The sequence below is a fragment of the Dermacentor andersoni genome, chromosome 4, assembly GCF_023375885.2.
Source record: "Dermacentor andersoni chromosome 4, qqDerAnde1_hic_scaffold, whole genome shotgun sequence".
Lineage (NCBI taxonomy): Eukaryota > Metazoa > Arthropoda > Arachnida > Ixodida > Ixodidae > Dermacentor > Dermacentor andersoni.
In genome coordinates, this window is record NC_092817.1 from 111,795,873 (window position 1) to 111,817,927 (window position 22,055).

Here is a 22,055-nt window from a genome sequence, read left to right on the forward strand (position 1 = left end):
CTGAAGCTGTATCCAAAGGTTCGCGTGTCGTCCACCCAGTCACCATCTACGATATCCGCCAACACAGAGGCTTTCAGAGCTGCACCGGCATATGTACATCGATTGTAAACACAGAGGCAACAGAGGCACCTGAGGCAAGCAATGAACACGTCACTATGAGATCAAACATGGTAGTGCCCATGGGAGTAAGTGCAAAACTTCACGAAAGCGTTCGCTACAGTTGCCAGCATGTCACCCGCCGACCCAAGCCCGTGATCTCACGCCCAATCAAGTGCCATTGCGTCAGCTGGCAGCGAATTTTTTCAAAGCCATATACGATACCGCAAAATTTAACCACCGGCACTTCATCAGTATACCATGGAAAAAGTTGCTGTTTGGTGCCGAGTCGATTAAGATCTTGGAAGCAGCCGTACGACATTCATGCGCCGTGAAATTACCACTCCAAGAAAAGTGGGGGATAGGTGACAAATTGAATAGCAGAAAAGTTGTTCCTGGCTGCCATGTCCATGCTTATGTGCGCATTATGCTGGAAAAATCGAGTGACACACCACACAGTGTCTGAAACTTCAGTCACCATTTTACAATGCTCATAGAGGAGCACGGGGTCTGGCTCGGCACCAGCGTAATCGCTCATTGCTGCCAGAAATTCGAGGTTGTTCCATTGCCAAAGCAACCTGCACACATCGGGTTGGAAGGTATTGAATACAGACAGCATCCCATGGAATAAACATCACTACGATCCTTTGACTCAGCCCACCACGGACCTAATGCAGCTGCTGGTCCATATGGTGCGTAGATGGTGCAGTAAAACGGCACCTGAGGGCATAGTTATGTTTTAATCCGACAGCGTTAAGGGCCCCATGTCGCAGAAAATCCGATGTCGACGTCCACTGTCGGCGACGTTGTCCATCATAAAAAATCATCCCAAACAACCACCAGCCAGGCCCTCCGCGAGGCGCACAGGTGTTACTTTACTAATTGAGTTCTGAACTTTGAGTGAGTGCACTTCATTCCTAGTGTCATTCACAGGCTGCCATATGGGAATGCTCCAGGAGAGAGCACACCTCGGCAAGTGTGTTCGGCAACCATACTTCAAGGTGGCGAAGGGTGTAGCCTCATTAGCAATGAGTAAAAGGAAGTAAGATATACTGAAATCAGATCAGGAGTAACTTTTAATAAGATTTTTTTTTTAATGGCTAACATTACAAGGGAATAAAATCTGCCACACTGCAACAAATAAAACAAAAACAGCAAACGACTACTCTTAGCCTCAGGCTGTTTATGGCCACGCCGACTAATGGCCATGCAGTTGTTTGGCGGAACTTGTTGTTTGCACTGGTACTGGCCAAATATTGTTGTCTTCGCTCGTGATGATTAATCTTGTTATTGAGGTTGCAATGAATTAGTCAAACCTCGATGTACCAAACACGGATGTATCGAATTATTGCATATATCGAACGCTTTCTATATTTCTTTCTTATTTTTTATTTCGATGGGGTGTCGGACATAAAATGGATATATCGAACTCCTCCATCCATGACCACGTGAGCTCTGTTGACAGGTGGCGAGCTTCCTCGCAACATCCTTGAAGATAGTGGTAGCACGAGGGGCGTTCCGGACTGCTGCCCACTATAGCTGCACACGTTGATTGCGCCGAGGGTGCCATTTGAACGTAGCGGCATAAGCGGGCGGCGGCTTGGCTAGTTCGACAACATCAACGACACACTGCATTTGCTGCACTGACTTCTCGGTGCCGCGCTCTACACCTGCTGCGCCTCGCGAGAAATGGCAGTTTGCTTCCACAAAGATGCGCGACAAAGTGCATTCACTGGGCTCGCTCAGACGCCTTGGCAGACGCCACTTAATATTTTGTTATTGAGTCTTTCCAAAATGCTTCGATTGACAGACAAGGAGATCACAGCGGAAGTAGTGGCCAAACGAAGATGCTGCCAAGATGGATCCCACAAGTGCTGATGTTGCCCCGCTCCAACTTCAACTGAGGCTGTAGATGCTTTGGCTCTTCTACGGAGCTACTGCGGCGCAACAGAAGGCACCAGCCTATCATTTGTGGATCGTTTAGACTATGCTGAGAATGACATGATTTAGCATGCGGCTGCCAATAAGAAGCAGGCTATGCTGCTGCAGTACTTCCAGCCGATGAAATAAATACTTTGTGTGGAGCTTCGAGTGAGTATTTACTGTGCCACAATTGGTTCATTGATTGATTTGTACAAGTTATTTACACATTCTTTACTTGATTTTATATATTGAATTCTCGCTATATTGAACTATTTCGCGATCATCTCGCTGCTCCATATATAGAGGTTCAGCTGTACTTAACGATAACAAACAGTTGTTGAGCATGCATTTTTAAGTTATCGCATACATGCTTTGCCTTCTGGCTCCCGATCACCATCGCCACCAATCTGAAAGAACACTTTTCTTTCTCGTGTAGCAGCGTGCCGCCAAAATGACACTTGGCAGACTGTAGTGCACTTGCTCAAAAGTGCACTTTAGTTTGCCCATGCGACAGGGGTACAAAATGCGTTGGAGAATTCTTGATACCCGAGTTACAAACTACTGACATCATTGCATCAGACTGTAATCTGAATATTCGAGAAAATAATTTGAATATACGAGAAAACATAATTCTGTTACATGGAAACTCAAATACAAACCCCCTTTTTCCTCGCTTACAGGGGAATGAACCACTGATGAGTCACTGCTTGTAGCCTCTGCCTTACAGGTAAATGGGCCATTGCTCTGCCCTGCAATGCCACCAGGATCAGCTCACCATTGTTTTTTATCGGGCCCTGTGTCACAGAATATCTGGTGACGATGTCGCCGTCAATGAGGCCCGATAACACTATCTCGTTCCCCTCTTATTAAAGGCGAAGCTTAACCCCCCAAGTTTTTTTGAAAGCGCAAGCAACCCCTTTGACGTAGAGTGGGCGCAGATTTCTCAAGTTTTACTGAAATGTAGCAGAGTTTGCCTCTCGATGCATTGGTGCAGCGGTGGCATCACTGTAAGATGCTTCATTCATGGCAGATAATAATCCTTCTCTTATATATTTACGTCATTTTTTGGTTGCCACAATTTAGTTACCCTTATGATGATGCGAAGATAGGAGCACCAGTATACCACTACATTGATATATTACCTTGACTATCATAACTGGGCACCTTCAGAGTGCGTGCATTCGCTAAAAATCTGTAAACCCATTTAGCACTTTCTTTAAAAGAAAATTTGCTACCCTTAGATGTGCTTCACAATCAGAGGAAAGTGAAACCCACACTGTGATGTGCTGTTACACACAGTAACGCATACTGCATTGTATAGCGGGCATGATCAACATAATTCCTGCACTTGCCTGAGTGTAGAAGATGTAGAACAAGACGACGGCTGCAATAGCCAGCGCATAGTGAAGGAGGGTGAATGTCAGCAAGGCTGCAAAGAGGCGAGACCACAGCTGACATTGGCACTGACAGAGAAAAAACCACATCCACACAACAGATGCATCTAGGGCAAAGTGACAAACACGCCAGATACTTGGAAGGTGTGGAAGCATACGATCCTGTGTGTTCCTCCTTGCAAGTGTCTTTTGCATTTGTAACTTTGCACTAAAGACACAAGTCTCGGCAAGCACTAAGTGACCCAAATCAATGTTCTGACGCCCACATGCTCTGCCAAAGAAACTGCAGACAGCAATAGCAGTTGGCGTGGGGTTCTTTTACAAAAGTTGATTAGTTCAGGCAGAAAGCGTACATAAATAAATGCGTAAGACAACATTCAGAAAGAGTTCCTTTGTCAGCACAGACTTATGCTACACAAGAGCTGGACATACTTCTTGGTGTTTCTGTTTCAAAGCATACCTTCTTAAACGTAAAAGCAGTCAGAATGTGTGTTTTCTACTGCTCATCATTTGGTAAAAATCAGTATTACTTTTCCACAGCAATTTTGAAAGAAGTCATTACAGAGGCAATGAGGCAATAAGGCCAGGCGCACTGTATATCCCTTGCTGCACGCAAAGGTGCCAAGGCTTGTACACGAGGCTATGAGACATCCTACACCAAGGCTAAGAGATGTATGCTGATACACCTGCTAATAGTGCATTCTTTGCAATTTTGTACTCAACTCCGTTGGCACTTACTCTCAGCAATAAATAACCAACAGCCTCACAAAGCTCATAAGTTGGCTGCAAGAATTAAAACTTACTAGAAGAGTGACTGCTCGCTCAATTATTGACGAACATCATCTGCCCTTTCTACGTTGCAGTACTTTCTGCTTGCAGTGCATTGAGACAAGAAAAGTGCAAACTCTAAATCTAAATATGTGAAGCCCCAAAGATTACAATGATGTATCAAAGTTAACAACTCGAGACACACCACAGCTATCAATCACTTGATCAGCAATACGGTATGCCCCGTCACATAGTGAACATTTAGTGAGACAAAGTGAACATTAAGTGAGTTGATAACGCGAAAGGATGATCTCTTGAATATCATTTTGACTCTGTCAGTTCGCAGTTCAAGGACAACAATAATATAATAATAATATTTGGGGTTTTACGTGCCAAAACCACTTTCTGATTATGAGGCACGCCGTAGTGGAGGACTCCGGAAATTTTGACCACCTGGGGTTCTTTAACGTGCACCTAAATCTAAGCACACGGGCGTTTTCGCATTTCGCCCCCATCGAAATGCGGCCGCCGTGGCCGGGATTCGATCCCGCGACCTCGTGCTCAGCAGTTCAAGGACAGTTTAACTGCACAAATCAACATTACAAATGAGACACCCATTTCCTGCTGGGATAAGTCAATTATTTGTGTGTAGATCCTCACTACGCATTTGTGTATCCAGTGTCTCCTGACTGCCATTTCCCAAAGTTTAGTTACTCATCAGACAATATCCCACCTTTACTTGCTATTTTCTGAGCTACGACCAATACTAGAAATAAGAAATTTCACACAGGGACACTATTTCACTTGCCTCGTCATCATAAATCTATATGGCATTGATTTGATTAGAAGGTCCCTCGCTAAATAAATATCGTGAAATTCAAGTGGCCCTCACGTGGCCAAAAATGTTTTTCTTTCTCATTCAAAATATTTTGGGAAAATGCTGTGCAAGTTGTGCTTATATACGTTTAATTTTTAGTAATTTCTTGAGGGAAATAATTCTCATGTACTATGGTTGGGGCAGTTGGTGTGGAAGGACCCTATAATTAAAAAGAAGTGATCAGGAAACTCACCGCAGTACCAGCCTTTAGACTGACTCTCTTCAAACTTCTCAACCCAGCTGTTTGCCCAGCTGTGGGCAAAGTCAATGATCAGAATAAGCTGAATCACGATGAACAGGAAGCCTCCAATCATGCCGAAGTACATCCAAACTGTAAACGAGGAGGAACACAGATGCAACTGCTTAAGGCACTGATAAATGGCTGAAGTTGTGGGCAGGTCACTTAGCCTAGAAGTGCAAAAGAATGACCCACATATAACAACAATGGAAAGCAGCCCTTGGGCCTTTGAGGTATGAATAGAAATAATAATATAAGACTAGTCACTCCCACTGCTATGTCTATTTCATGTCTGGCTGGCTACAGTCAAACTGCTGTTAATAGGTATGCTTTGTATTAAGGCTAATTAGTGAAGCACGTTCAAATTAGAGCCGTAAGAAACATGATCAACAGCATGCAGCCTTATAAGTGAACATGGCAACACAAAACTGCATTGATATGACAGCTGTCTGGTAATGCTAAGGTCACCAAGAGCAAGTGCCATGCTGGAAGTATAAACTATCATACCATACAACAGGGGCTTCATCCATTGGTGACAAGCAGTTTCCAATTTTGTATGATTATCCAAAAAACTGGGCTACATAAGTTCATTGTGCATGAAAGGAGCTAAATATTAAAGCAACAAATTTTTTTTGCTAATTGAAACACACTAGCACAGAGGACCAGTTTCAATAACAGTACGCAAGTGAGAAACTGTTGTGATATCCTTGCGAAGGCGTTCACAACACTACAGGACGCACATGTGTAAGCAGCAATAGGAATGCAAGATAGGTTAAGAAGTTATCCGACTATAAGAAAATTTTCTTTAAATAAGACAAATGGTATGTATGCAAATCATGTACCTTGACCAAATGATGCTCCGTCCGGTATGAAGAATGCACCTACCATGGCACCAATTAACACTAGATACTTTATGGCCCAGAATCTGAAAAGATGTGAGATGCATGGAAAAAATTTAGCCATTTGCATATTGCAAGAGAAAGGATCAAATGCAAAAGATATTCCCAGCTTATTATTATTATTAGTAGTAGTTTATGGCGCAAGGGCTACAACGGCCAAAGAGCGCCAGCAACGATGTTTAGTAGTGCAGTAGAATGTTATAAACATGTCAGCGGGTATAGTGGGTTGCAATGCCTGTGATGTACTGCGGTGGCTGTAAATGCCTAGGAATTAAAAACATAAGGCTTGCATTTCTTGGGAGAATTTAGGATGATCATGTAGGATTTCAGGTAGCGTGGGGAAGATGAGTTTAAAAGCGGTAAGATATATTCTTCAAAAAGTTCACATCATTAAGATAACTGAACAGCCGGTCGAGGGGGAACATCGGCTCAGCCGATAGGAAAAATGCAGGGTGCATAGGTAAATTGGTGCGGTAAAGTTCAGGAAAGTATCTTTTTCACGTGGCTTCCATGCCAGGGCATTGTATAAGAACGTGGATGACTGTGAGTTGATGTCCACATCTAGTGCAGACCGGTGGGTCAGTACCGGTTAGCAAGTATGAGTGAGTTGCATGTGTGTGTCCTATCCTCAGTCTCGACATCATTACTTCCTCCTGTCTATGCCGGTGTACAGGTGTTTGGGTAATGTAGGGTTGGATGATGTGAAGTTTGTTATTATTTTCTGTGTCCCAAGCTTCTTGCCATGCGCGACGCAGTATTCCTCGAACGACAGGTTTCATATCTGTATATGGTACATAACTTACATCTATTTGGGGCCTTAGACCTGCTAAGGCCGCATTTGCGTCTGCCACTTCATTACCAGGTATACTAGTATGGCCAGGTACCCAGCAGATTATAATATGTAGCCCTCTCTTGTAGGCTGAGGTTAAGCTGCTGATGAGAGTGTTTATCACAGGATTCTTTCTTTGTTTTTCAAAATGTATTGACCGGACCACACTTAAGGCATCTGTGTATATTATCGATTGATTGATCTGTTTTCTTGTTATTTCTTGAACTGCGAGGAGTATAGCGTGAGCTTCAGCGGTGAAGATACTTGTGTATTTGTTTAATCTTAAATGGGCTACAAAATCTGGACCAATTGCAGCACATGATGTTGTTTCAGAGTTTTTTGAAGCATCTGTGTAAAATTCTGGACACTTGTACTTACTCTGTAGTGATAAGAAGTGTTGTTTTACAGCTTCTTGGGGTGTATGCTTTTTGTTCGTTTCTGTGAATGAGAGGTCACAATGTATGGTGACTGATTCCCATGGTGCTACTAACTCGTTAGTGTTATGCAGGTGAACGTCCGACAGCAATATGTTGTTTTCTTGACATAGCGACAGTGCTTTCAATGGAAAGGGCTTTGCTAATGATGGCCGCTTTGCAAAGAGGGTTTGCGTTTCTGTGCTCTTCAACATTTTGTAACACGGGTGTTCTCGGTTGGAACTAATCTTAAGTGCGTACATAAAACTACAATACTTACGTTGTCGGTCTAGGTTCCACTGATTAGCTTCTACGTGCAAACTTGGAACAGGGCTAGTACGGAATGCACCTAGGGCTAGTCGCATGCCAAGGTTATGTACAGGATCCAGAATTTTTAAAACAGAACGTGAAGCTGATTGGTAAACAATGTTCCCGTAATCGATACGTGTTCTAATCAAACTGTTATACAGCGAGAGCAAGCATTTCTTGTCAGTTCCCCACGACTGGTGCGAAAGAATTTTGAGGATATTCATAGTCTTTAAGCATTTCATTTTTATGTTTTTTATATGTTGCACAAACGAGAGCTTATCATCCAATATAACGCCAAGAAATTTCTGCTCCTTTTTTACACTAAGCACATACCCGTTCATCATAATATTTGGTTCAGGATGTATGCCTCTTTTCCGAGAGAATAACACGCATGTCGTCTTTTCTTCATTAAAGCGGAAACCATTCTTGTCCGCCCATTTTGAAAGCCTGTTCACTCCCAGCTGAATCTGCCTCTCGCATATGGACAGATTGCATGATTTAAAACTTATCTGTATATCATCTACATAGACTGAGTAGGATATAAATGGTGGGAGTGTTTTTTGTAGCGTGTTCATTTTAACTAAGAATAGTGTGCAGCTGAGCACTCCTCCTTGTGGTACACCGTTTTCTTGCACAAAGACTCTCGACACTGCAGTTCCCACCCTTACTCTGTACTTTCGTTCGGACAGGTAGCTTTTTATTATATTAAACATGTTGCCTGACACGCCATACGACGCGAGGTCTTGCAATATGCCATACCTCCAGGTAGTGTCATAAGCTTTTTCGAGATCAAAAAATACTGATAGACAGTATTGCTTATGAACAAATGCGTCTCGTACATAATTCTCAAGTAGAACTAGGCTATCTGTTGTACACCTTCCTGGTCTAAAACCGGCTTGGTGGGGATCCAGAATTCGATTGTATTCCAAAAAGAACATTAATCGGCGGTTGGTCATTTTTTCAAACACCTTACATACACAGCTCGTTAGAGCGATAGGTCTGTAGCTCTGTACATAGGAGGGGTCTTTTCCATGCTTTAATATTGGCACTACTATTGCTTCCTTCCAGCAGGACGGCAATCGACCACTGCAGAAAATTTTATTGAACAGGTATAAGAGGCATTCAAGTGTTTCCTCGGGTAGGTGCTTGATCATCTCATAATTAATACTGTCTAATCCTGGCGCAGAGTTTTTGCAGTTGCACAAAGCTATTTTTAATTCTTGCATCGTGAATGGGCAATTGTACCCATCACTATTGGATTTTCGGAAGGAGAAGGGTATTGACTCAGCAAATTTTTTATATGTTAGGAATGCTTTTGTGTAGTTCGCGCAACTCGATATGTGCTCAAAGTGTTCGCCCAAAGCATCTGCTTGCCCTTCTAATGTAGTAGCACTGTCATTTACTACGGGCAAGGGTAGTGTGGTATTCCCTTTCAGCCTTCGAACCCTACTGTACACTTTCTGGCTATCTTTGTATGAGTTTATCGAGCCGATATAATTTCTCCAACTATCTCTCTTGGCTTCCCAACGAATACGTCTTCCGTTTGCTTTTGCACGTTTGAAATTTATAAGGTTTTCTTCTGTTGGATATTTGGAAAACGTACGCCAGGCTTTGTTTTGTTCTTTTCGTGCTTGCTTGCACTCTTCATTCCACCAGGGCTTAGGATTCACTATTTTACCAGAGGTTTGCGGTATCGATTGTTTCGCGGCATGAATAATGTGTTCAGTTATATAAGCGGTCACTTCTTCAATGTCAAGCTGCCTTATGGAATCAAGGGATATACATGCGAGCTCTTTGAAATCTGCCCAGTTTGCAGCATTTAGTTTCCATTTTTTTGGATTCACAGGTGGGTCATACGTATGTATTGCCTCTAAGAGAACTGGAAAATGGTCGCTTCCAAAGGAGTCTGTGAGAGCTCTCCATTCAAACAATGGCAGAAGTGTTGCAGAGCCAACCGCCAGATCTATTGAGGAGTAGGTGTTATGTGTAATGCTATAATAAGTCGGGAACTTTCTGTTAAACAGGGATGCTGCAGAGGATAGAAGGAATTTTTCAATTACGCGGCCTCTTGCATCACAGCGTGAGTCCCCCCAGAGTCCACTATGAGCATTAAAATCACCAACCACAATATACGGCTCAGGAAGCTGGTCTATTAGTTTTTCAAGCTCAGTAATGTCGAGCCTTTTGTCTGGTGGGATGTACAAAGAGCATACAGTAACAAGCCTATTAAGCAAAATAGCTCGTACGGCTACTGCCTCATAAGGCGTGTTAAGTTGGAGGTTTTGGCATGCAACCGTCTTTGATATTATTATTGCCACGCCACCTGATGCAGCATGCCCATCATCACGGTCTTTACGAAAAATTCCAAACTGAGTTAGAAAGTTCGAGTCACTTGATTTTAAGTGCGTCTCCTGAACACAGAACACTCTAGGTTTATACGTAGATAACAACTCTTTGACGTCATCTAGGTTATGCAACAGCCCTCTGGCATTCCATTGCAATATCTGAACATCCATTATGACAATGGTGTTTTTGGGAGTGTTCTGTGTAGAGTGATAATGTTATTTTGGTTTTGGTGGAATTATTCGAGGGTTTCTTTCTTTTTTACGTCCCTCAAGCAAGCTGCGCTTGTCTTTTGGTGCCACTGGCACCGTTGTACTTGCGTCAACCTCCATCACCTTCTGAGAGGCGGTGGAGGCGGGGTCACGAGGCTCTGAGAGACCTATCTCGGGCCTCGATTTTTGCACAGTAATGCAGCCCTGCGAGAGCAAGGTCTGCGTGTTGTTGGGTTTGGCAGCACTGGGTGCTGCCTCTGTGGGGGCAGAAGAAGTCCCCCGTGGTTCACTGCGTGTGACCAGGGCGGGCTCTTTAGGCCGTTGTGAGAGGGCCCCCTGCCTCGTCACTGCGGCAAAACTTTCGTTGCGAGGAAATGTAAGTCGCTTTCGTGCTTCAAAGAATGTGATGTTTTCATTTATCTTGAGGGCAATGATTTCTTTCTCCTTTTTCCAGATTGGGCATGATCGTGAGAATGCAGGATGATCCCCTTCACAGTTCGTGCAGTGTGATTCAGCATTACAATTATCTGATGGATGATCGTTAGAACTGCATTTGGCACACGTTAATTTTCCTCTGCATGTCTGAGAGCTGTGCCCGAACCTCTGGCATTTGAAACAACGTCTAGGATTGGGGATATAAGGCCTCACACGGATTTTCACGTAGCCTGCTTCGACTGAGTCTGGTAGTGTGGTGGAGCCGAATGTTAGGATTACATGTTTTGTAGGGATTTCGGTGTCATTCCGGCGGATCATGATTCTTTGAACTTTGGTCACATTTTGTTCTGCAAAACCTTCAAGCAATTCTTCCTCACTAAGGTCAAGCATGTCTTCATCAGAGATTACCCCACGAACACTGTTCATCGAACGGTGCGCCGTGACAGTTACTGCTATGTCACCAATGAATTTGAGGTCTGAAAGCTTTTTAAGTTGTTCTTTGTCGTTCAGTTCCAGAAGGATGTCGCCACTAGCCATCCTTGTAGCTTTGAATCCTGGGCCTAATGTGTCTCTTAGGCACTTCGAAACTTTGAAGGGAGATAGTTTTCTGGCTGTTATACTGCCGTCACTGTGGATGACATGGTACTTTGCAAAGTTGTCGTAGCTCTTGAAGAAAAATCGAGTGGTTGCTTCGTTGCGCCCCCTTTTTAGAGGACGATCAGTTAGAGAAATGGATGAAGTAGCCATAAAAAGTATTTGTCTTCGGCAGCAGCGCCAGCCGCCCACCACCGAGCCCAACATGGGGACGCTACAAGGCTTGTATCTCAAGACTTTCGAGCGCCAGCTGTACGCCACTACTATAACCGTACATGGTGTAACCAAGGCTGGTTAGCCACACAAGGTTAACCCTCGCCGCCAGGAAATTAGAGTAGAAAAAAAGATAAGGAAAGGAGTGGAGAGAAAGAAAGGTGCAGAAGAAGGATTATAGATAGAGAGGGGGACAGGAAAAGGCGACTGCCGATTTCCCCCGGGTGGGTCAGTCCGGGGGTGCCGTCTACGTGAAGCAGAGGCCAAAGAGGTGTGTTGCCTCCGCCGGGGGGCCTTAAAGGTCCGAACACCCGGCATCGGCTCAACCCCCAGGATCCCCCTTTCCCCGGACACGGCTAAGCCGCGCACGGCTACACGCGGGAGGGTCCAACCCTCGTGTGCTCGGGTACGTGGTGTCGCAACGCACCAAACGCCTGCTGACGCAGACGCCCCTGCGGGGGATATTCCCAGCTATTGCTGCCACAAGCCAAGGCTGATTTAACACACCTACCCAGTAACGTATATGGTGCTTGCTAGTATGCAAGCACCATATAAAGCAAGCATTTTAAGACATTATTCACATTAATCGTTAAACAGAGTCAAGGTTCCTCTGAATCACAGTGGTCACTACAATTGTCAACAGAGCAAGCATGAACAATCTGACTCAGTTCTTACCTGCAATGTAAGAGCACTGACTGCAAATGTTATTGTTTATGCTGCTCGGAAAACGACTTGACAAACATGAATGCAGGACCAAGTTGGGAAAATGTAGGGAAACAAATAAGACCATATCAATGTTTGAGTCTGAAATAAAATTGAGCAGAACACTAAAAAATAAAGAAAAAATCTTATTCGTGCTTTGAATGCACAGTTTTCAGCTTACAAATAACGAGAACCCTCAAACACTTCCACCAGGACCAGCATATGGCTGTGTCGAGATGTGACCATGCTACATCAATGTTTACATCAGCCACGTCAAACTTATCTTCCTTCTACCTTAATGTGAAAACCATAATCAGAACCACTGCCACATAAAGCATCGGTGTGTGGGGCATAGGGTGACATAATGTGGCATATGCCACCACCAATCACTGCAGCACCACTTAGCAAAAAGAAAGAAAAGAAGCAAAGGCAATTTATTACATGTATAAAAATGGCAGGGAAGAGACAAAAAGGAAACCAGAGACTAGTCCATACCCATTCTGTATGCCAGCTCTGGGGTCTTTGGATGACTTCACACCAATCATCATCATGGAGAAGGCAATGAAGAAGAGTGTCAATGCAAACAGCAGCCTGTACACTGCTAAGTACCCAACTGCACTCTTGCAGACATCCGTGCTCTCGCAGAGACGGGGGACCTGTGCGGAAGAGAGTGATGCCAGCCAGGGAATGTGGTACACATTCAGAAGTATATGCCCAAGCTAAGAGCGCGCTTTACATAGGCTTGAAAAATTTAGCCACCGACAGCTTGAAAAACACACCAATGCACTTAGCTGCGCTAGCCTGTGTAAAGAACTGTTCACTCTTGAAGGGAACACCTAAGCAGCATTCTAACTGACCCTAAACCAATGTAACTCGATCGCATCAACTTCACACGGAAAAAAAAGTAGTTAGTGCAATGTATCAGATAGACCTATATTGGCAAGAAATTATGGCCACAGCCTTTGTGTCAAAATAGAGTTGTGATGGGTCCCAAAATTATACTTTGGTGTTTTCCCTTCAACAGTGGACTGCACCATACAGGCAAGCTGGCATTCAGTATGCAGCCTCATGCTATTGTGCCCACGGACTTCCAGGTCGCAAGTTTAAAAAGTCAGTTCCATACACAATAGGCATGCAATCTGAAATTCAGTGGTGCAGTGTGCATGCCCACAGTGGCACAATTACTGGATCTGGTGTCGTGCACTTAAGCAAGATTAAGCCCTTGCACAACTGTGCCACAAATGTTTCCCCACAAGTTTACAGCTTATCGGAGTGCCTTAGCGGCATCCCTGGGTCAACAAGTTCATTCTGAGATCTGGTGATTCGTCAAACAGTCTGTCAGTAAAGGAAATCTGCCTCAATCCAAGTAATTCCGAAGCATCTTTAGTAACAGGTGTTATTGATTTGGTAGTAAGGTGTTTGATGATATGCATACTGATATGGCATGACATGGAAGAAAACACAATGGGGAAATCGACTATTTGTTGAGAATGCCAGCAGAGACAGCACAATCTGCACTGTCCTAACCAAAATGCATACTGTATCTCGTCGTAACAAATATTGCCCAAGGCAAATCCTGTTGTATGAAACAATCTCTAACTTGACATGTCTTTTACACTTGCTTTACAGGAACAGAAATTCAAATGCTACATGGTGGGCTCCTCTGTGACACTTGCTTGTAGCTGCCTAAGCTGAGGCAATGCTGAGCAAGCAAATATGTGGGACTCTTGTGCTTGCCACATTTCAATGCAACAGTTGATCTGTTTATACCAGCTCTATGAAGACAAAGGCTAGAACTAGCATCCTGCCAGAAACAAGAATGGCTGCTCTTAAAAGGAAACAAACTCATGCAAGTTAAAGAAGTACTGACAGAAAATCTTTATCTGGTTTTTATTTCTTTAGTGGATATTCGTTGACTCAGTAGTTGTGTTAAAGAGCTTCAATTTCTCAAAAGTGAAAAAGGAGACTATTCACATCACCAAAACCTAATGTGACTGTCCTGGGAAACTAAACACCACTGATACAAAAAATGACAGTGCTGCCAAAAACTAAGTCCCTTCAGCAATCAAAGAGGCAAGACGGGACAGCAGGTTCCCCTGCTTTTCCAAGAGAAGCACACAATTCAAAGGGCAAATGTGACAGCTTTTGGGCAACACGCTCATTGTATGGCCTTCATTCACTGCACCAGATTGACTGGCACCTCGCGAGTTGTTTCTGGTACCAGGTGATCAACATCTCCACTTTCAATGATGTGAATAGAGAGAGGCCCTATTGAAATAGTGGGCAGTGCCAGTGTTTGGTCCTTCTCTTCCCTTGCATTGTTTTATTTTTCACAAGTGCAGTCTTGCATGTCCCCTTCCTTAATGTTTAAAAATGTAATGTCAACACGTGTTCATGAAAATGCACTGGCTATGTTTGCGAACAGATGCTAGGTCGTACGAATTAAGATTTGAAAAAGCATAGCCACTTGTTTTGTTACATACACAAAAACCTAGTTTTCATGATTGCATCAGTGACGAGTCTGTGCTTGAGACATTACCATTATACGACCTGTAGGACTGAGTTGAACATGACCCAATCCCTGCAATGCGTTCTTTACAACATACACTCTTCATACAGTTGCCACTGTAAAAGGGAAAGAAGCTGCAGGCAGACAGCAAAACAAACAAACAGATAAAGAGCAAACTTACCTTTTCCAGTAGTTCCTCGATACGGGGGCTCAACATGATGCAGGCCACGATGGTGGTAAGAAGCAGCATCAGTGCGTACATGATGCGCGAAGATGTGGAGTTACGGCAGCTTGGACATGCCGAGCAGCACAGGCTGCATGCTGCTGAGCCACAGCAACATGCCAGCTGCACAATGAGAGAGAGAACACACACAATTAGCCCTCACCACTCTAGAACAGATGAAACAAGTGATGAACAAACGAAACCCCACGTTCTGTCAAGCAACGACTTCTGTACGCATGAACTAGCAGCAATCTGGTTGCTATATATTGCAGTACTACTTGATGAGCCTTCAAACCTTCTTGCAAGGCGTTATAAAAGCCTCACTCACAAAGAACAGGAAAATTTTGAGTCTGGTCAGTAATCCCATCATGCGCTAACGAGGACAAAGTTTTATTGATTAGATGGCACGGCACTTTCTCACGCTCTGTTATCACAGGCTCAAACTGAAGGTGCGATGCTATTTACTACCAATTTAGCATGAAGCGCAGCCTACATTATATGAGAACACTCCACTGTTTCCCACCTTCTACTGTCCGCATGTTTTCGTTTCTATTAGTTGAACTGTCTCTCGAAGAGGGGTAAACAAACAAGGCAGGAGTAAATGTTAACAGCAAAAACATTTGCGTAGATCCCACTCTCTGCTGCAATCTATGTTTTACAAAGCAGTTTGCAGGTAGCCTGCTATCCAGCATTGTTAGTTGTTCTGCAAAATGATACCCAGTGGATCAATGTACTCCTGCCAATTGAGTAGTTGCGTCTGTGGGACGTGATTGTGCATGTGACAACAGCATGATGACAGCCCTGTTGTAGACAATCGTATGACAACAATGGCATGACTTCTACGCCAGCTGCTCGATGCAAGCCTACGACGTGGTGACTGCTGGGTTTTTACATAGTTAGTGGACAAGCACATGCGAGAGAAACACGAATTGTGGCATCATCATCCACTACGTGTTATACAATTGTATGTACATGTCGCTATTGCATGTTGGAACAAATTAAAATGATGATGGCATTTGTACTTCGGCAAAGAAATTTTAAAGATTGATTAACTTGGCCGATCATAAGCCTGTACAACGTCACACTGTTTTTACATAGCGTAAGCTACTATGAGGAAATTAGTGGGCAATGTGGGTTGGTGTCCGAGATAGTGCAGTCTAACATGGCCCCTCAACGCGCGAGCAGTCACAAGAAAAGAAGACAGCAAAGTGACATGGCATACGCACACTGAGTGTTTCAAAGAGCTGGCTGGCTTTGGAATAGGACAAGCACGTGTGCGATCATTGCCTAATGGTTAGAGCACCAGGCTGCCGCGCAATGGCAGAGGTTCGATTTCCACATTGGTAACACATTACTTTATTTTAGCTAAGGCGAGGTGAGACAGGAGCCTGCGTACCTGTGCAAAGTGCCAAGAATGGGGCAAAGAATACCCCATGTTAAAAAAAAAAAAAATGTTATCATACCAGACAACATTTCCTTGAGGATGCAAGAACATTTCAAAATTACAAGGTTTATTCAGAGGAACATATGCCTTTTTTATATATATACAGAACACACCGTGCATAGCAAGAAAGTATGAAGTTATGTCAAAGCTGACACACATATATGCCAATTCAATCGGACTGTGGGAGGGAAATAATGCTCATACTTCTAGAATGCAATTTCTGCTTCCTCTAATGCAAAGACATTCACCAGTGGTTGCACTGTTATTCATTGTATCAAGTGCTTTGCACCACTATGTTTTACTGAGAGCAATGCCATGGGCAAAGCTAATGCAGCAGATAAGTGAAGAAGCAAACACAAAAAAGTTTAGCAAGTATGTGTATGAGCGTTGACTCCCTCTCACTACCTCATAATGAACCAGCCTTTTTTGTCATTTGGGCCACTTTTGACATGTCATCCCTTTTTCCTATGTGCATTGTGTTCAGTATATGTGCTCATTCCTCAAAGTAAACAACTGAAAGTTAGTGCCATGTGTTGTAACTATATGTATATTTGTCCTTTATTGATACTCTTTCACGGATTCTCTAGCCTTAGCCTTGGTCTCGATTAATTGAACAGCAGGTGCAAGTGACTGCATCAAGTATTGCTAAATTATTTCTAGAACGGCGAGCAGCATGCAATCCTTATCAACACTGCGAAAAAGCTGCTAAATACTGCCGAAGGTACTTACTTGCCACATACTCAGAAATCGGAGCTACGACAGAAAAACTCCTTCGGCTCAATGACAACCAGTAGGCATTTATGGCCACAAGCCTCCAAGCAGTCCAGAAACGACATACCCACCATAACGACTTATACTAGTTTACCATTGCCCGACACTACCATATTTGCAAATTCGTTTGGGAGTCTTCTTTTGAGTAGTATTGGAACGAGACTGCTGGTCAGATACAGCCAGAAACTGCCAAGGCAAAGCAACACAGCATTTCCTTTATAAAGAGAGAGCCTGGATGCTTGCACCGCATGAGCCGATGTGACATTCTAGAAACTCGCAAATGGGGCGTTGTTGAATTAAACGTCCAGCGTCTGCTCGCTCATTTTTCTATTCATTCACAAGCTTTACAAAAGGACTGCAAGTGGCATCTGTAACATAACGCTTTGAGAAGTTTACAATGGAAGGAATCAATATCTCATACCAGCCTATAAGTTCACTTTCATACTAGAAATAAGTATGAAAAAAGAAAGAAAGCTAATGGCCTGGAAAGTCGATTGATGAATACATTTTTTTAAATTCGCAATATGCATGCTCAAGTATCCCAACGACTACAGGGTCTTTCAATAGGACGGAGCAATACATAACTGCGTCACAGCGAACAATACTTCTTGGCAATAATGGTTATCTACATCACCATAATTAAGTGTTTTCTGATACCGGGTGACGCCAAGCAATTGCTAAGTTCAATCTAACATTCGTGAGTACCTAGTATTATAAATGTTATACTAAAGTTGCGAATTCCCTGCTTCCGGATCCCCCCCCTCCCACCTTTCCCCCTATAAACTTTGTACACCAGACGCTGTACCAACTTTCTATGAAATACTGTAGCAACGATAATTGACTGTAGCAATGGAGCACGCCTGCTTAATCAAGTACACAGTAACTATAACGACAAACGAAATGTGCATATGTGAAGCAACAATGGGTACAAGTGAAACCGTATGCGACAAGCTAGTTGTCAAGCTCAACGCAATAGTTGAGGGCGCATGCCTAACATGGCCCAGCGTCTGTCAATATAGGCACGCGCAAACAACTGAAGTTTGAAGCAAGTATACTTACTGAGCCAACCGAACAAAGGCTCATAAGTGCTCCCATGATCAAATGTGAGTGTAGCTTGAAGAGAAATCACTTTCAACAGAAACTACTTTCAGTCGAGCGCTGGATGCGTCAGCTGCACTGCAACAACACAACGTCACATGACCAACAACATGATTCGCGCCTTGGAGAACATGTGAAAGCATATTAAATTCAAAAGTTTGAAAAGCCGTGTGCACTTATTTTTTAAATATTGAATAAATTACGCTGTGTCTAACTTTTGTAATCAAAAAAGTTTTGACATAAAAACACGAGATAAAGTGAGTAAATAGTATAAGTAGCACTTTTTTAACTCAACGAGCAAGCGCCCGGCTAGCTCAGTCGGTAGAGCATGAGACTCTTAATCTCAGGGTCGTGGGTTCGAGCCCCACGTTGGGCGTATTTTTTTTTTTTTTTTTTTTTTTTTTTTTTTCATGCATTTGTGAGAAGGTGAAGTCAGCAGAGTGAAAGTGACATCGCTGATTTGCATATGCATCTTGTTAGGAGCTCTTTGTGCTGCACAGGCTGTCAGTACTGCTTTTTAAGCATGAAATGCTTTTAGAGCTATCGGCGACCTTCAAGTGCACTTGAGCCAGAGCCGTTATCCCAGCACTCAAAAGAGGAGATCCGGACAAGTTGCGAGAACAAAACGAGATCATCCAGGCAAACAGTCCAAACAAGTTACAAAAATGCTTCCGAGTTCTTCCAAATGTCTGTTAGGTTGCCTGTGCTGTTGACAACGCCAGCGGTCCGTGAGCAACGGTAGCATCCGGCAGCGTCCAAGCCGGTAGCGTCCAACTTTGACAGACGCTCCAGCCACGACCGCTCGATGCAAAAGCACCTTGCTTTTTTATCGAGCGGCCGTGCTCCAGCTAACTGCGGGGTTATCCCAGGAACCAAGACGCGCCAGCTTGTGTAAAGCGTGCCAATCCCCGTCTACGAAGCTCCCCTTCTTTGTGTGTACAGTGAAAAAAATGTGCGGGAGTACTTGTGCAACGTCTCCTCTATTTTTTCAATGCCAGTGCAATCGCTCGCTCCCAAATGGGAGCCGTTGGTGCGCAGTTATCACACTCTACCTTAATTAATCCAGTGAGTTGACGCGACGCGTCGCTACCCAGATGGTACGACTGATTACTGTCTGATGACAGAAGGAATTAGTGATAATTTGAGAGAAATGGTCATTGATGAGGAAGGGTATAGCAGCATAGCGAGTGACCATAAACGCATCATTTTGAAAATTGGATATGTAGTTGGGAAAGGGAGCAAAGAGTGCGAAATGGCCAGTCCAAATTTGAACGCTGAACAAATAACAAATATAGTCACTAGAGTCGAGGAAGAACTTGGCAAATGGCCAAATAAAGAGTGGGTATATAGTGAGCTTCTAAGTGTAATAACGACAGGAATACGGAAAGAGAAACAACATGTTCGTTGGAAAGGAAAAAAGAAACCGCGAAAGCTGGTGGAACAGGGATCGAGATACGGAGAAGGCGACCGCCAAACGACAGAAAGCATCCCGAGAGCACAGGCAGGCAAAGAAGGCGCAGCTGCCGCAGGATGAAGTAACCAGTAAATGGGAAATATACGGGGAGCAGTGGCGTAGCGTTTGCTTTGAATGGGAAGGGATGAGGAGCGAGGAGAAAGTTCATATCAACAAGGGACTGAGGCAGGGGCGCCCTTTATCCCTACTGCTGTTTATGATGTACATGGTGAGGATGGAGAGGGCGCTAGAAGGAAGTAATATCGGTTAATAACAGTAGACGCTCTGTCCCTGTGTCTTTCAGGTTATCACGCGTCTGTCAGTCTTCCTCCGACTTCCGTCGTGAGACGCCACCCAGATGGCACTCTCCCCCACGATCGTAAAGCAGGCACAAACGTTAGCCGACGGGGGAGAGTATAGGAAAGGACGATAGGAGAAGGTGGTGAACGGTCGAATCGGCCGCATCTGGCGGGCATTGAAAAAATTAGAGGATGCGCTGGATTGTGTGAACCCTAGCCCTCAACGCGTGTACTTCGACGACTTTGGATGCTCTGATTGGGCGAAGGCTGGATGGCAGTTTCACTGGCCTATAGGGTTCTAGGGAGGACAGATGGGGTTTAAGCGAACTTTAAGCGAACTGTGCTTCACTTCAGTCATGCTAGACTGATGAGATGTAACGTTCTCCACTCTTCGTGTATATATTGTAAATAAACCTTGTACTCCTCGTTCTCGATGTGAACACGTTCCTCCCTTCAACAACGTCCTTACCGGGGATGAGTCGAACGACGGCATAGGCCAGCTATACACCTTTTGACATGCCCGAGCCCAACGCTTACAATATTCATACAGTGTCAGCAAAGACGCCTTAATGAACAGGACGAAGAAGGCTGACTGTCGCGCTTCTTCTCTACAACGAAATTACCTATATAACGAAAAGACTTGTATGTGCCGGCCGAATTTCTATCTTTCATATGTATTGTGAATGCCTCTATACATTGAAGAACACTACGACGAATTTGTCTGCACAGCGAAGGAATTTAGCTTAAAAGGACGTCTTGTTGGGCGAGCTGGTCACAATTCATATTGGGTACTAGGCGCGAACACACAAAAGAAACAAGGAAGGAGACGGGGCAGAGCGCCACTTACAACTGCTTTATTCGGAGGCACACCACACACTTATTTAGCCGTCTTAGACGCAAGGAACATAACCAGATCAAGGTTGGTATGGAAGCGAACTGGTTAAATATTTCTTTTCAGCCAAATATAAAGATATTGATGGGTCGCTGACGCACATGCTTCCTTTCTTTCCGATAAAGAAAGCTTCAGTTACTTCCTGAGCTTTTGTATCTTTACTCTTTGCTAGAATCCGCGCCCCTGCAAAACGTGGCTCACAAGAGCGTGACGGACAGGACTTAATGTGCTTGGGTATGTCTGGCCCTTCTTTATCTTGCTCTACATTTCTTTCATGTTCCCTAATTCGGTCGTTAACGCAGCGCCCAGTTTGCCCTATGTAGATGCGGCCGCATGAGAGGGAGATTTCGTTCACGACACCTTCGGCGCACTTCATAAACGGTCGCCCATGCTTGGTGCCGCATTCATTTTTATCTTCCCGTATTCTTTCAATACGAGAACAAAGGCTTCCGAGCTTTTGGGGGGCTGAAAACACAAGCGGCACCCCATGTCGGCTAGCAACCTTCTTTAAATTGTGTGCCATATTGTGTACATGGGGCACCACCGCAGTCCTCACCACCTCTTCTCGAAGGGGATCTTCCCCAGCTCTCACAGCCACACTCTTCATTTTTTGTAGCCTCACAGCCACACACTTCATTTTTGGCTATGAGAGCTGGGGAAGATCCCCCTAGATAGTTCGGATGGTTCAGTACACCGACGTCATCGCAACCACGTTCGGAGAGCATGGGATGCTGTACCGATAATCTCTCACGCTAACCACAGCTTCAAGTTTCCAGCGACGCAAACTGCAGTGCAGAGATCGCCTATGCCAAAAGCTCCGCAAGCATGCCGTAGGGGTACACGTGTACGTCGACCAGTGCTTCGTTATGGCATTGACTACTAGGTATGAATGGATGTGATAACAGAGTGATGTGACTGAATTGGATATCTTGTGCGCATATCTTCCATATTTAAACCCATCGCACGTGTGCCGATAAGCGATGCACCGTCCTACATAAACACTTGTTTTTTGTGCAATAAAGCAATCTTGCAAAAGCTGCTGCTGCGTCCACATCGGTTATTACAGATAACTTTCACCGAGATTCTTTCGCTGTTCATTATTTTTCGCGTTCAGCTCACGT

General features: G+C 44.2%; 1 protein-coding gene and 1 non-coding gene across 3 annotated transcripts in view; one reads left to right on the forward strand and one right to left on the reverse strand.

Moving 5' to 3' along the window:
• Positions 1-18,395, reverse strand: part of Serinc (serine incorporator TMS1) — a 34,018-nt gene extending 15,623 nt beyond the window's left edge. For both annotated transcript variants that reach the window (XM_050184501.3, XM_050184500.3), the window contains exons 1-6: positions 18,252-18,395; positions 14,936-15,100; positions 12,741-12,901; positions 6,139-6,221; positions 5,252-5,389; positions 3,372-3,448 (exon numbers count right to left, since the gene is read on the reverse strand). In XM_050184501.3, the coding sequence (XP_050040458.1) occupies positions 3,372-3,448; positions 5,252-5,389; positions 6,139-6,221; positions 12,741-12,901; positions 14,936-15,100; positions 18,252-18,287 (660 nt within the window). In that variant the 5' untranslated portion in view covers positions 18,288-18,395. The remainder of the gene's footprint in view (positions 1-3,371; positions 3,449-5,251; positions 5,390-6,138; positions 6,222-12,740; positions 12,902-14,935; positions 15,101-18,251) is intronic.
• Positions 18,396-18,593: 198 nt separating this feature from the next.
• On the forward strand, positions 18,594-18,666 carry TRNAK-CUU (transfer RNA lysine (anticodon CUU)). The gene has a single exon. It is a non-coding gene; the product is annotated as a tRNA-Lys (tRNA).
• Positions 18,667-22,055: the final 3,389 nt, after the last annotated feature.